General features: G+C 33.9%; 1 protein-coding gene across 1 annotated transcript in view; it reads left to right on the top strand.

Annotated features, from left to right (window-relative positions):
- The window catches only part of PHEX (phosphate regulating endopeptidase X-linked), a 256,040-nt gene that overhangs the window by 64,448 nt on the left and 176,428 nt on the right, over positions 1-15,164 (top strand). The window contains exons 4-5 of the mRNA XM_074214253.1: positions 2,340-2,426; positions 8,492-8,718. Of these exons, the coding sequence (XP_074070354.1) occupies positions 2,340-2,426; positions 8,492-8,718 (314 nt within the window). The remainder of the gene's footprint in view (positions 1-2,339; positions 2,427-8,491; positions 8,719-15,164) is intronic.

The raw sequence follows: 15,164 nt of genomic DNA, 5'->3' as shown, positions 1-15,164 counted from the left end.
ACATATTAATTTTAAAACAAGTCAATTTTAAGACAAGTTGGAAAAGTTTTCTAATCTTTCCTTTTTATGATCAAGCACGTTCCATGCTCTAATTTTTCCACAGTTACATGTAGCTCAACTGATCAGTTAACAAGTATTTATTAAACCCTTAATATGTCTTAGATCCTATGTTAGGCTTGGGGGGAACAGAAGTATAAAAAAATGAAACAATCCCTGCTTTCAAGGACCTTAGGTTCTAAAGAAGTCAAGAAGTATCTATATCTATATCTACATATATATATATATTATAATCTGTTTTTAAATTTTTTTTATTTATTTAAGGCAATGGGGTTGAGTGACTTGCCAAGGGTCACACAGCTGGCAATTATTAAGTGTCTGAGGTCGGATTTCAACTCAGGTCCTCCTGATTCCAGGGCCAGTGCTCTATCCACTGTACCACCTAGCTTCTCCCATTACAGTTCTTAAAGTGCTATGGAAAAGCCTGTGGAAGTAGATATTCCCTTTTTCATTTAGATATTTGATATTGCTCAGATACTAAAAATATTCTTCATGCTACAGACATAAAAATGAGAAGTGGGGTAGGGAGGGGGTATGTGCACACAACATACACATGAATATATTCATGTCCACATATTTATTGTCATATATTCATATATAAACACAGATAGATCGATAGATGTGGTGAATATATATACAAAGTACTTTAATACAAGATGGTTTGGGAAGGTCATTGGATGAAGAATTATAAATCTTCTGCAGAAGAGATTATGGGATAGTGGATATGTCTCTGGATCTGGAATCAGAAGGTCTGACTTTGGTTTTTGTCTCTATCACATTGGTAGTGAAATGATCTGGGTAAGTGTCAGAATAATATTTATATAGCATCTCACTGATGCCTCTTGGTTCCTTGAACTTGTTTTATTCATCTTCTATATAGTAATTAATTAAAAGCTTTCTTGAACCTCTCTCCATAAAATTAAGATTTTTAAAATGACTTATCAATGAAAAATGACATTTACTTAAGGTAGAATGTAAGTTATTCAACTAAAATTTGAACCAGCAAACTAATACTCTTCAGTTAATCAATTAATATTTTAAGCCCCCATGTATGCTATATACAGTTGCTTTGATATAAAATGATAATTTGATAAAAATAAAGTTAGTTTGAAATAGGAGAAAAATATTGAGCTTAGTTTTAGATAAGTTAAGATTAATCTGTCTACAGGACATTAAGTTTGAAATGTCCAATGTACAATTGGACTACAATTCGTGGAAGAGGCTGGGGTTCATAGAAAGTCATTGGCATAGAGACAATCATTAGTTTATGGTAATGAAATAATTGAGAAGAAATGTAGGGAACTTAGGACAAAACTTTGGGGAAACCCCAAAGTTAGGGGATGCTTTGTGGATGATGAAAAGATAAAGGTGACTGAGAATAAGGGTTCAGACAAGAGGTTCACCAGAAGAGAGCATTGTCATTAAAACTCAGAGGAGAGTGTATCCAGGAGAAGATGATTAAATATGTTATATGTAGTAAATTGAGAAGAATAAGGACCAAAAGAACTTCAGATTTGGGAATTAAGAGATCATCATTGGCAGAGAAGAGATGTGAACCTAGACTCTGACTTCACTGGGTCATTTTTAAAAATATTCATCATCATATCAAATTTATTATTCCAGTGGCACAAATACATCTGTAAATGTTCATAATGATAATCATGCTACACAAAATGTTCTTGCCTTCTAGTTTCTGTCCAACTAGAATATATCTCCTTAATTTTCCTCTTACCCTTCCTGAAGATCCTGTTTACCCAAGCAAAACCTCTTAATGCACTTATTTGCGATTTGAGGGGCACTATGTTTCCCTTTGAAAAATGAAGAAAAAAATTGTTCATTATATCATTTCTCATTCTGTAACTGGGCTGAGTATGGTGATCAAGAGGGGAAAACATAGGCAGAGTGGGATAAGTCTGACTTTGCCTTTCATTTTACAATTTTTGTTTGAGCACATGAACTTTTGACTCCATCAATATTGGTAGAGAACTGGCACCTGAGTTTTTCATTAACTTTGAACTGGAAACAAAAGCCTAGAGAAAGGATTTGATTTAGTTTTTCTGCAGAATTTGCTTGGAGCATTCTCTGTGTATGAGTCTTCGTCCTTATCCTCCTCTCTTTCCCTCACCTACTCCACCTCCATCTCTGTCTTTCTTAGAATTCACTGTCTGTTCTGCAATTTAAATTTCTAGACTTCTAGATACTACTTGTATCTTGATTTATGTGTCATTCAGCATGTTACCTTCCATGGTGGGCACTCAATACTTTTTTTAAATATTTCACAGCACTTCTGGAGAAATCAGTAAGTAGAAGAAGGGACACTGAAGCCATACAGAAGGCCAAAATTCTTTATGCATCTTGCATGAATGAGAGTGAGTATCCTGGTTTAGTTTCAAAATCAAATGAATATTTATAACTCATATTGTTTGAAATTCTATGCTTCTGGAAAGATAATTTAAGTTTAAAGTTTTTGACAATTCACAAAAATTAAATTTGGAAAGAACCTACTACAGTTAATATCAGGTTGTAAGGATTATGGAGAGGAATATCTAGGGTATAGGAACTAGAGTCTAAGAAAACTAAGGTATTTGAGTATAAATTAGGATATTAGAAATTTCACAGAGTGTGTAGTGATGATTTTGAAATAGAAGCAAGAATTCATCTGAACTCTCCCCACCCTTTCAAACAACTTTAAAATAATTGTAGAGTTAGAAGAAGCAACAAAAGGTCAGGTTGAAATAATTGCCCAGCCCAGGACAACTTAGGAGGTTGTCAGGAAAGGTTGTCTGTCACATCAGGAGTGGTTGGGTCTTGAACACAGCACAGGCCATGCTTGGCAATGCCAGTAGTAGACCTTGGAGGCAACTGCATCAGTGACAGAAATAGCTTTGCAAACTCTTAGCCTACCAGAGGTAAAGGGGTCAGACAACCAGTCAGAAAGCAATGATTGGGGACCTGTTGCAAATGCCAGGTTCAGGACCCTGCTGTTTTATCCATATGTGGTTTTGGGTGGCAGTCCCAGGGTGAAGAATAGCAGTAGCACGTATTGCTACAGGGGAATAGGGACTCTGGTCACAATTCTGGGATAGAGAGGAGTGCTTGTGGTTGCTCACAAGGGGCTGTAGTCACAGTACCAATGCAAAAGCAACATGAAGGGGCAGCTTGGTGACAAGTGGAGAGAGCACCGGTCCTGGAGTCAGGAGGACATGAGTTCAAATGTGACCTCAGACACTTAATAATTACCTAGCTGTGTGGCCTTGGGCAAACCACCATTGCCATGTAAAAATTAAAAAAAATGCAGTATAAGTACTTGTGATTGCAGGAGAGCAAGGTCCCTTCCTGGTTAAAGATCAGGGCATAGGTCAGAAGGACAATGACCAAACCTCTTCTTAGATCATATCGCCTTGGAAACCCCAAAACTCACAGAGCCCAGAAATAAATAAGCACAAAAACTTGAAGTTTGGAACAGTACCCCCTCTACCCCCAGGAGCAGAATTCAACTTTAACATAAAGTTATAAATTAAGAAACAGGCTGGAAAAATGAGTAAACAACAAAAGAAATTGGCCATAAAATGTTACTATTGTGACAGGAAAGATCATATAAAACCATATATAAATAAATCATATAAAGAAAAATATGAATTGGAAACAAATCCAACAAGAATTCCTTAAAGAGCTCAAAAATATTTTTAAAATCAATTACAAGAGATAGAAGAAAAATTGGAAAAAGAAATGAGAGTGATGTAAGAAAATTATCAGCAGTCAATAGCTTGGTATAAATTGGCACCAGAAATACTGTAGAAAATAGTATTTTAAAAAACAGAATTGGTTGATGATAAAAGAAGCACAAAAATCCATCATAGAGAACTCCTTAAAATGCAGAATTGGTCAAATGGAAAAACAGGGATAAAAACACATTAAAGAAAATAATTCCTTAAAAATTGGAACTGGGCAAATGGAAGATGTCTTCATGAGACATCAATAAGCAATAATCAAAAGAGGGGAAAAATAGTAAAAATTTCAAACAACTATTAGAAAATAAATCTAGGAGAGAGAATTTATGTATTATTGGACCACTTGATAGCCATGATGAAAGCAAAGAATCTCAACATTCTCTTTAAATAAATAATTTTAAAAAACTGCCCTGATAGCCTAGAATCAGAGGTTAAATATAAAATAAATAATCCATGATAACTTCCTGGAAGAGATTTCCAATGAAAAATTCTCAGGATATTATAGTTATATTGCAGAACTCCCAGGTTGAGGAGGAAATATTATTAGTTACCAGGAAAGATACAATTTCAATATAGATTCACAGTCAGGATAATATGAAATTTAGTAGCTTTTAACAATAGGTTTAAATATGATAGCCTGGAGTTAGGATTACAACCAAGAATCACCCCTAGAAAAACTGAATATAGTCCTTCAAGGAAAAATGTATATTTAATGAAATAAAGGGCTTTCAAATATTCCTGATGAAAAGACAACAGATTAATAGAAAATTTGACTTTCAAATATAAGATTCAAGAGAAGCACAACAAGGTGAACAGTAAAGCAAAATCATAAAGGATTCAATAAGGTTAAGCTATATCCCTATATGGAATGATGAAATGTTTAACTTCTAAGAACTTTCTTAGTATTAGGTCAAGTTACAAGGAGTATGCAAAGATAGAGGGCATGGGTGTGAGTTGACTATGATGGAATGATTAAAAAAAATAAAAATTAATAAGTGGGATAGAAGAATGTACTGGGATAAGGGGAAAGGGAGAGGTAGAATGGGGAAGTTATCTTACAAAAAAGAAGCATGAAAGAACTTTTAGAATGGAGGAGAAAATGTGGGGGAGATTGGTGGGATGTGCTTGAATTTTACCTTATTGGAATTGACTCAAAGTGAAACTAGCATACATAGTTCACTGGCTATAGAAATCTTTGTCATCATACAGGGAAGTAGAAAGAGAAGGGAATAAGGGAGGATGGAGGCTGATAGATGGGTGGGTGGATTGAAGGAGTAGTTGTCAGAAGCAAAAGATTTTTGAGGAGGGATAGGATAGACAGAGGAAAAAATAGAATGGAGGGAAATATACAGTAATCATGGCTGTAAATATTAATAGAATGAATTTACCCATTAAATGGAAATGGATAGCAGAATGGATTAAAAACCAGAATCCAACAATATATATTGTTTATAAGAAACACATCTGAAACAGAGACACACACAGAGAACAGAATCTATTATGTAAATAGATTTAACCAAGGTAAAAACAACAACAACACATCCAAACAAACCAAAGGGTAAATCAGTCATGATTTCAAAACTAAACAAGACCTAATTAAAGAGAAAATCAGAGAAATGTCATTTTGCTGAAAGGTACCATACACAATGAAATAATGTCAATACTAAACATATATGCACCACATGGCATAATATCCAGATTCTTAAAGGAAAAGTTAAATGAGTTACAGGAGGAAACAGACAGTAAAACTTTACTAGTAGGGAACCTCAGACTTTTCCTCTCAGAACCAAGTAAACTTACCATAAAAATAAACAGAAAAGATGGTAAGGAGATTAATAGAATTTTAGAAATGTTAGAGATGATGGATCTTTGGAGAGGAGTATACCTTTTTTTTAGCTGTACATAGTACCTTCAATAAAATTAATGTGTTAGGGCACAAAAACCTTACAACCAAATGCAAAAAAGTAGAATTATTAAATGTATCTTTTAAAACTAATAATATAATAAAATAACCTACATAAAGGATTATAGAAATAGATTAAAAATTAATTGGAAATTATATAATTTAATCCTAAAAATGAGTGGGTTAAAGAATAAATCAGAGAAACAATCAATAATTTCATGAAAGAGAATGACAACAATGAGATAAGGTATCAAAATTTATGGAATCAAGTCCAAAGCAGTACTTAGAGGAAAATTACATCTTTAAATGCTTACATCGATAATTAGAGAAAAAGCAGATCAATGAATTGAAATGCAACTAAAAAAGCTAAAATAAAGAACAAATTTAGAATCCTTAATTAAGCATCAAATTGGAAATCCTGAAAAAAAAGAGATTATTAAATTGAAGATCAACCTAATTTCTCAAAAACATAGATAATGGAGTGAAATTTATAAAAATCGGAGTTATTTCCCAATATATAAATGAATATAAACAGGAAAAAGAAGAAATCAAAATTATCTATAATAATTTGAAAAAATGCCCTAAGTCACTATTGATTAAAAAATGCAAATTAAAAAACTCTGAAGTATCACCTCACATCTATTAGATTAGCTAATATGACAAAAAAAGAAAAAAGACAATTGTTGGAAGAAATGTGGAAAAATTGAGACAGTAATGTATTATTGGTAAAGGTGCAAATTAATTCAACCATTCTAGAAAGCAATTTGGGACTATGTCCAAAGGCCCTTAAAATTGTTAATAACCTTTGACCCAGGAATACCACTACTAGCTCTGTATCCCAAAAGGATCAGAGGAAAAAAGAAAAGTTCCTATATGTATAAAAATATTTATAGTAATTCTTTTTGTGGTGACAAAGAATTGGAAATTGAAGGGATGGTCATCAATTGGGGAATGGTTGAAGAAGTTGTGGTATATGATTGTGATAGAATACAATTATGGCATTAAAAATGATGAGCAGGATGCTTTCAGAAAATCTTGGGAAGATTTATATGAACTGATGCAAAATGAAATGGAACCGGGAGTAACCACACAGTAACCACAATATTGCAATAGGATCAGCTGAGAATAACTTAATCATTTTCAGCAATACAATGATCCAAGATAATTCTGAAGGCCTTATGATGAAAAATGCTATCCATATTCAGAGAAAGAACTTTTAGAGTCTGAATGCAGAGTGAAGCATACTTTTTAAATTTTATTTTTCTGGTGGTTTTTGCCTGTTTTCTTTTGCAACATGGATAAAATAGAAAAATATTTTGCATGATTGCACATGTATACTCCATATCAAATTACTCATTTTCTCAGTTTGGGGAAGGATGGAGAGCAGGAAGAGAATTTTAAACTAAAAAAATTTTAAAATGTTAAAACTTTTTTATATGCAATTCTGAAAAAAGAAAAGAACAAAAAGAATTTCAGTAATTACTTGTGAATCAGCTTGTCCTGAGAATTATCCTAAACTAGAGAATTCTTGGGAATCTACGTAGGATCTGTTTAAAGGTGATCTTGTTGATTCTGTTTTAGTCCAGGATTCTAGAGAAGACTCATATTCCTGGGCATCCCTAGAATATATTATCCTTACATCAGATGTTTTCAGTTTTAGAATTGCTCTATAAGGACTCATTGAATCTGTCCTTCTTTAAACTAATATTTTGAAGCTTGGGCTTAGACCTGGTTATATAGAGCTAATTGGAGCAGGGAGAAGGAAAATTTACTCTGTTAGCTTTCTCAAAATTACCATTCATTGTAGATTAGATACTCTTGCAAGTATAGTCTTTTAGATTCTTTGGGTGTTATATAGTGAACTAAGAGAATGTAGTAGTCTCAGTGACCCTAAAAAGTCAGTGAGTTTGCATCATCATTGATCTTTTGACACTGCTTGGCCACTATGTTGATAAGAGTTTTTAAGTTTTTCAAAATCTTTTGTCTTTACAATGTTTTGTTATTGTAGAGATTTATCTTTTGGTCTTGCTTATTTCATTTTACAGCATGTTAAATAAATTTTTGGACATGACCATTGTGGGAATTTGTTTTGTTTACAAAACAAATATATGTATATATATTATATATATATATATATATATATATTTGTTTTTCTTCTTTTTTAAGTATCAAGAAGTAGGGTAGAGGAAGTTGGAAGGGGAGAAAATAAATGGTCGTTCATTAAAAAATTAAACTTCAAAAAGAATTAACAATCACTTACATGAAGTAAACAATTTATTCCTTTGGTAGGATTTCTTATTATAGTATAATACTATCGCCTGGTATGATACAGAATTTTATTTTTTTAAAGATGGTCCTGAATATTTTGGGAAGGGGAAAAAAGTCTTATTTTTAGCAGTTGACCTCTATTTACTTTCTTTCTGTACCCCACTGTAGCAAACCTTTTGGAACACGTAGAGAGAGGTGGGTTGCACAGAATGGGAAGATGCAGATGAATTGCAATCTGCATCACTGGATTGATGCAGAGATTCATCGGAGGATTGGAAGATTGGAGGATTGGCATATTTTTAAAGGGAGATGTTTTCCCAGCATCTCTATTGGCATAGATGACATAAATTATGATTATATTAAATACAAGTCAGAGCCTATTCTTTTCCTGAACAAATAAGCATTTTTTTCTAGCTAAAACTTTTCTGAGATCTAAGCCTGATAGTAAACAGATTAAAGTCAAATAAATAGTGTTTTTCCTCTTAAGGGAACAAATGAACAACTCTGGCTTTGTATTTTCTTTCCCTTTCAGAGTCTATAGAGAAGGCTGATGCTAAGCCACTGTTACACATATTGAGACACTCTCCATTCCGCTGGCCTGTGTTAGAATCTAACATTGGTCCAGAAGGTGTATGGTCAGAAAGGAAGTTCAGCCTCCTTCAGACCCTCGCGGTATTCCGTGGACAATACAGCAATTCTGTGTTCATCCGTTTGTATGTTTCCCCTGATGACAGAGAATCCAACAAACACATATTAAAGGTATGATGATGGTTTCTTTCATACATATTTAGGGAAGTCCAGGGTGAATGTTTAGCTCAGGGTGGTAGATTTAATCTTGGTGAGCTTGACTTCTATTGAGAGGGGTCTCCCTTTCTCTTTCCTGTGGGAAAATATAATCACCCTGTAGCACTATCTTGGAAAATTTTCATCTTCTGTTGGACACTTGGATCTGAACTATTTACTTTTCTAAACACAATACATAATTATTATTAACGTAGGTTGTTTATTTTTGAACATGTTATATTTTTCCTTTTGTTGTTGGAAAACATAAATTTTTTAATGATGTTCTTTGTCTTATATAATTTTCATTTCCAAAATTATCAGGTAAATAGAGGTGATGAGTTCTTACATAACACTAGAATAGAGAAGAAACTGTCCTACTATCCCTCATCAGAGTAACATTATAGGACCTGGAGAGTCATAACTGAAAGGGCCAAGCTTGACCTTCCCCAGTAACACAGGATAAAAAAAAACTCGGTAAAGCTGACCTTCAGCTATGTTAAAATTGTATCTTGCTATGGTCCTCTTGATCACGCTTCCCTTTTCTATTTGGTATAGTAAGCTTATCAGGAGCCAGTATTAAGTAACAAAAGCTTGAAGTAAGATTGCAAAGGGGAACCAAGAGGTCATATACCAAATGCCCCAAAGATCAAAGGAGTATAATTACAAATTATATCATATTTCAATCAAAAATCACATCCTGGTAATATGGGCTGAATTGGGAGGCTATCTTGACTTTATTGTTGGGATCTTTTGATCCTATGATATACAAATCTCTGACAAAATCCAGAAAACCAATAGAACTCCAAATGGTGCAGATAACTATGAGATGTTATAGATGTCAACTTTAAAGTTTTATCAACAACTTTGGGATGTTTTGGATATGTTAATGAATGAACCCTAAGATGACATTTATAAAAATATACTTCCCACTAAAACTATAAAAATGAGATTCTAAACTCTTTCCCCCATCACTATTCAATCTCCATCTGTGTCCTAACTCTTTTTTACCCATGGTTTCATGGGTGATTATCTTCTGTTCCCCCTCCCCATTCTCTTTCCCATATATGCTTTCATTCCTCCAACAACTCCATCCATATCTCCACACCATCTGTCTGTTCCCCTTTCACTGCTTATCTCTATATGTTCTGTGCCCATTTTCCCTTCATTCTCTGTGTCTTATTAAGGTATGTTTATTGCCTTATTTCTTGTTGCCATTGTGGTGTTTCCCAGTAAATACCCCCCAAAATCATATGAACCTGCACCATTTCATAATTTCAAAAATCAATTAGCAATTCATTAGGCAAGTCTGACAGTATGTACAATAGTCTATACCTAAAGCTCCCTCACCTTTGCAAAGAAGGGAGGAAGATGTATTTTATCCTCTCTATTTCAGAGTCAAGCTTGGTCATAATTACATAGCTTTCAGCTTTTTGTTCTTATTTTTTTCCTTTTGTCTTGTTATAGTCACATTTTGTTCTCCTTATTTCACTTGTTACTGGATCATATAAATTTTGCCATATTTCTCTATATTCAAATTCATTTTTCCTTCCAGCACAGTAACATTCACCTCTATTCATGCATCACAATTTGTTTCAGCTTAGTTTTCAAAGGATCATAAAAATTCAAGAGTGGATCATTACCATATTTGGGTCACCTCAGTTCTAGTAATGAAAGATTGGGAACTTAAGAATTAGAAGTAAACTGAGAGACTGTTTAATCAAACTATCTAATCAATGTATATGCCACTACTATAATATTGAAATAAATTCAAGAAACATTTATTAAATATTTCAAATGTATATGTTGCATACAACTTTGTTCTAGCTTGAATTATAAGGAAGTCATCCTTTTCAAAGTAATCTGTTCCATTTTTTGGATGGCCCTAATTGATAAGCTCTTTCTAATCTAGCATTATTGTTGAGCCCACAGGTCTAGGGCATATACCAACCATGCGGTTTGACCAGATTTAATCCTGGGGAGCTTGACTTCTAGTGAAAAGGCTCTCCCTTTTCCTTATCTTTTAAATGTAAAAGGTCCTTGAGATGCTAATTCTCCTAAGATTAGGAAAGAAGAATCATAAAAATGTAGACAAGGGTCCCAGGTATAAAATCACCTAGTTTAGGTGATGTTTCAAGTTAGGAGAGGTGGTAGAGTCTGCCATAATACTGGTGTATAGAAGGAATTGTTCTTCCCCATCCCTCATCAGAGTAACATGATATCATCTGGAGAGTCACAGCCCAATGAACCAAACTTGAACTTCCTTCCTCTTCTCTCTCTTTTCCTTCTGACCATTTTCTTCTTTTCTCTGTTTCTTTCTCTCTGTATCCCTTCTTCCCCTTTATTCCCCCCAACCCTGAGGAGAGAGTTATATTCTAAAACACCAAATTCTTTTCAGCAGAGTGACAGAAATAATTCCTGTTCATAAAGTTTTTGAAATGAAAGGTTTAGGTGCAGAATGTGATGCCTATCTTTGAATATTTAAAGAGCTGTCATGAAGCAAAGGGATTAGTTATTTTACATTGAACCATTGACTACCTTTTAAATTTAAAAGGTCCTTAGGATACCAATTCCCCTAGAATTAGGAAAGAGGAAACACAAAAGAGGTAGAACTCTGCTCAAGGGTTCCAGGTATAAACTCACCTAGTTGATGCAATGCTTCAAGTAGGGAGAGGTGATGGAGTCTACAGATGTAACCTGGGAGGTTTTCATTCCCCAACTCTCCTTTACCCCTCCCCTTTCCAACCAATCCCCCTTCTGCAAAGCCCAGGCAATGGGCTCCAATTTCCTTGGAGACCTTCTAAAGTTTTTAGTGGAGCTCTGGGTACATGCTCCATGGAAGAGCCCCTTTAGCTTCATTTGATCTCCTTTATACTTTTGTCGCATTTCCTTAAAATGTCTACATATTGGTCCTAGTTCTCCCCTGTGGAGAGAAGTAGAATAACTTTAATTCTCTTTCTTTGTGACAATATTTCTATAAATATTCAAAGATAGGCATCACATTCTTCACCTAAACCTTTTTATTGCATGGATTTTATGGACCATTCCTTCCCTTAGGTTTCACCACAGTCTTTACTGAGGCCAAAAAAGAAAACAGCAGGAAAAAAGTCTGTTATTGTGACTCCTTCTCTTTCTTTCAAAGACAACTTCCTAAGTATACTCCCAAATCCCTAGAGCTTCCCTGTCATTAACTTCCACCTAAAAATGTCCTATCATCTTTCAACAGTGCAGTAAAATCTTCATTAATATTATCATGGTTGTCTTGCTTTCCTAATAGGAAATGATTAAGAGTCTTTCCCATTATGAAAAGATGAGGCTTCTGGACATGCCCTTGGGTAGCTCATAATATTATTAAAAGTTCAAGAAAATGCCAGAACATCCTGCACAATTTAGAACTCATGGACATGGATTTGAACTACTGAAGTTCAAGAGTCTCAGGGAACTCTCTATTTGTTTTATATTTTTGGCATTACTTTTTTATTCTTCCAGAATTACTTTGACTGGTTTGAAACTTGTTGCTAAACAGCTTATTTTTGCAATTTCTCTAGATCTAAAAGAATTTTTACTGCATTCATATTTATAATTTTCTAAATTCTAAAGCTCTGGTGGATATTTTCCTTTCACAGTGTAAAAAGAACTCCCCATACTAAAGCTCTCATGTTAAACTTTTTGAGTAGGAGTTGGTACCTTCTTCAGGATTCTTCCCCTTCTTTCTATTCTCATTGACTCCAAACAAGTGCAGATCCTAATCAACAAGCATCCTCTTCTATGATAAGAGCCACTTGATGGACTTTCCCATTTCCATGATTTTCTTTTCCTCAAATAATCTTTATATAACTCTTTTATTATCCATAGATCTAGTCAAAATGTTTGTGTCACTTTATTGCTTTACTGAATAAGATCCAAAATTCTTATTAGCACTCAAGACCCTCCAAGAATTAGTACCACACAACTTTTATAGTCATATATAGCACACCAAAAGTGGTATGCTTTTTGTATCTCTAGCATTTGTCAGTGACTTAAATATTTATTGATTCTTTGATTGCTCGCCAAAACCCACTTGATACACTTTTAATTTTAATCTGCATTATTAACATTTTTCACTACATTCTTAAGTCTACACAATCAACAAAGCTATAAATCAATTGTAGCAGTTGCTGATTTCCCAAATGTAAATGCTCACACTGAGAATTTAACAATGAGTTATAAGAGATGGTTCTATACATATAACTTGCTCACCTTTTATGTTCCATACAAATTGGATTAATTTCTGTTCCACAAAAAAAATCATGTCTAATGTTCTACCATCCCCATGTCTTTGCAAACCTTTTTCTTCATGTTTAGAATTACCTATTTCTTTTTCTTTTCTTTGAAAGTCTTTTCCCTGGAGGTTTTCTCTAATTTCCTCTGATTAAAAAGGATCCTTCATTGCACTTTGTTTTGTAACTCTCACATATTTAACAGGTATTATTAAGTGTGATAGTTATCAGTTTATGTTTCTTCTCTTACTAGATCTGTAAATTCTATGAAGTTACGGTCCATATATATATATATATATATATATATAGCAGTACATGTTATAGTATCAACTCTAAGAACATATATGCTTAATAATTTTTTATTTTTTGGATGAATGAAAGTTTGAATGAAAATCTTCAGTTTTTGAAATTATCCCCTTCAATGACCTAAGGTGAAGTGGTGAACTCTAGTGAAAACTGTGTATCAGACCAATGTTATTGACTCTCTAGGTGAATGATTAGCTTGAGACATATTATAATATAATTAGATAGGAGATTCTGTGTCAAGAAATCTGATGGTCCAGTGCCACTTCTGTCCCATGATGATAGATCATGCCCTTTGATATGAACAAAAGATTCTGAGAAAATTATTTCTTTAGTTTCATAACTATCCTATCCTTCCAAACATCTTCGTTTGTGGTTTAAAGTAAACTGGGAACTCTGTTATCCATACTTGAAAAAAAGTTTAAATGTTTGATGAATCTCTGATGAAAGGACTAACATAGGGAAACTTGAAATCTTTCAAGATACTGGATTTTATAAATAAAACTAAATTTCTAGAGTTTGGAAAAGGTGGGGGGGAAGAAGAAAACAACCTCTATTCTAGGATTTCAGGAAGAATTACAGTTTAAAACTTGTTACTGTTTAAACTTGCTGCAATTTAAAACTTGTTCATTGAATCTTAGAGACTACTATAGAACTTTCATGAAATAATGTGAAAAATTCAAAGATTTTTACAAAAAAAGTAAAATTATGGCAAAAGTAGATTTTTTAAAAAAAAATGCAATATAGGGGCGGCTAGGTGGTGCAGTGGATAGAGCCCTGGCCCTGGAGTCAGGAGTACTTGAGTTCAAATCCGGCCTCAGACACTTAATAATTACCTAGCTGTGTGGCCTTGGGAAAGCCACTTAACCCCATTGCCTTGCAAAAAAAAATGCAATATATAGGGAGACAGTGTTATTTAAATAGAAAGAGTTTTCTGGGCTTGGAGTCAGGAAAGATTCTTGGCTCCCAGAATAACTAGGCACGTCAGTTTAAGCAAGTCACTTTAACCTCTTTCAAGACTCAGTTTCTTCATCTATAAAATGGGAATTCGATTGCTTACTATAGCAACTAACAGAATTGTTTGGAGGAAAATACTTTGAAAATCTTAGATAATAAATGTGGGATGTTATGTATTAAATGTTATAATGCTAATACTTTTATGTAAAAACTCAATCCAAGACTGAATAAAATGAAGAAGTTTCAGGTGCAACTTTTTAAAGAATTGCCTAAGAGAAAATGCATCAGAGAGATACAAGACCAGAAAAGGAAGTGGGATAGTCAGGGAGCAACATGGGAACATGAAGGGTCAGCCTGCCCACTCCATTGGGAGCTACAGAATGTGGACACTATATACAATGAAAACCTGGAGAAGGACTTCCAGGAGAAATATGGACAAGATTTTCCCAGGATGAGAGGATACCGAGGGGTGATGATCAACACTTTGGAAGAAGTGCCCACATCAGTAACATCACAAGTGTATTGAAATAAAAGACTAAATATGAGTAGATTCCTTAATAATAATAATAATAATAATAACAATAATAATAATAGCAATGATGATAATGATAATAACTAAGCTTTATATGCTACCACTATGTTAAGACAATTATCACAACAGTCCTAAGAGATAGGTGCTATTATAATTCCCCATTTTAGAGATGAAGGAACTGAGACATACAGAAGTTAAGGGACTTGCCGAAGGTCCCTCAGCTAGTAAGCATCTGAAACTTGGTTTGAATTCAGGTCTTCCAGACTCAAGGCTCAATGTTCTATCCAATGTGTTGCCTAGCTTTAAAAACCTAAATAATAAGTGCCAATTTTTCCTCTAATTTCTCTATTGATCCCTATACTTTTTGTGCTTGG

The sequence above is a fragment of the Macrotis lagotis genome, chromosome 1 (assembly GCF_037893015.1).
Source record: "Macrotis lagotis isolate mMagLag1 chromosome 1, bilby.v1.9.chrom.fasta, whole genome shotgun sequence".
Classification (NCBI taxonomy): domain Eukaryota; kingdom Metazoa; phylum Chordata; class Mammalia; order Peramelemorphia; family Peramelidae; genus Macrotis; species Macrotis lagotis.
This window is presented reverse-complemented; position numbering and strand designations above follow the sequence as displayed.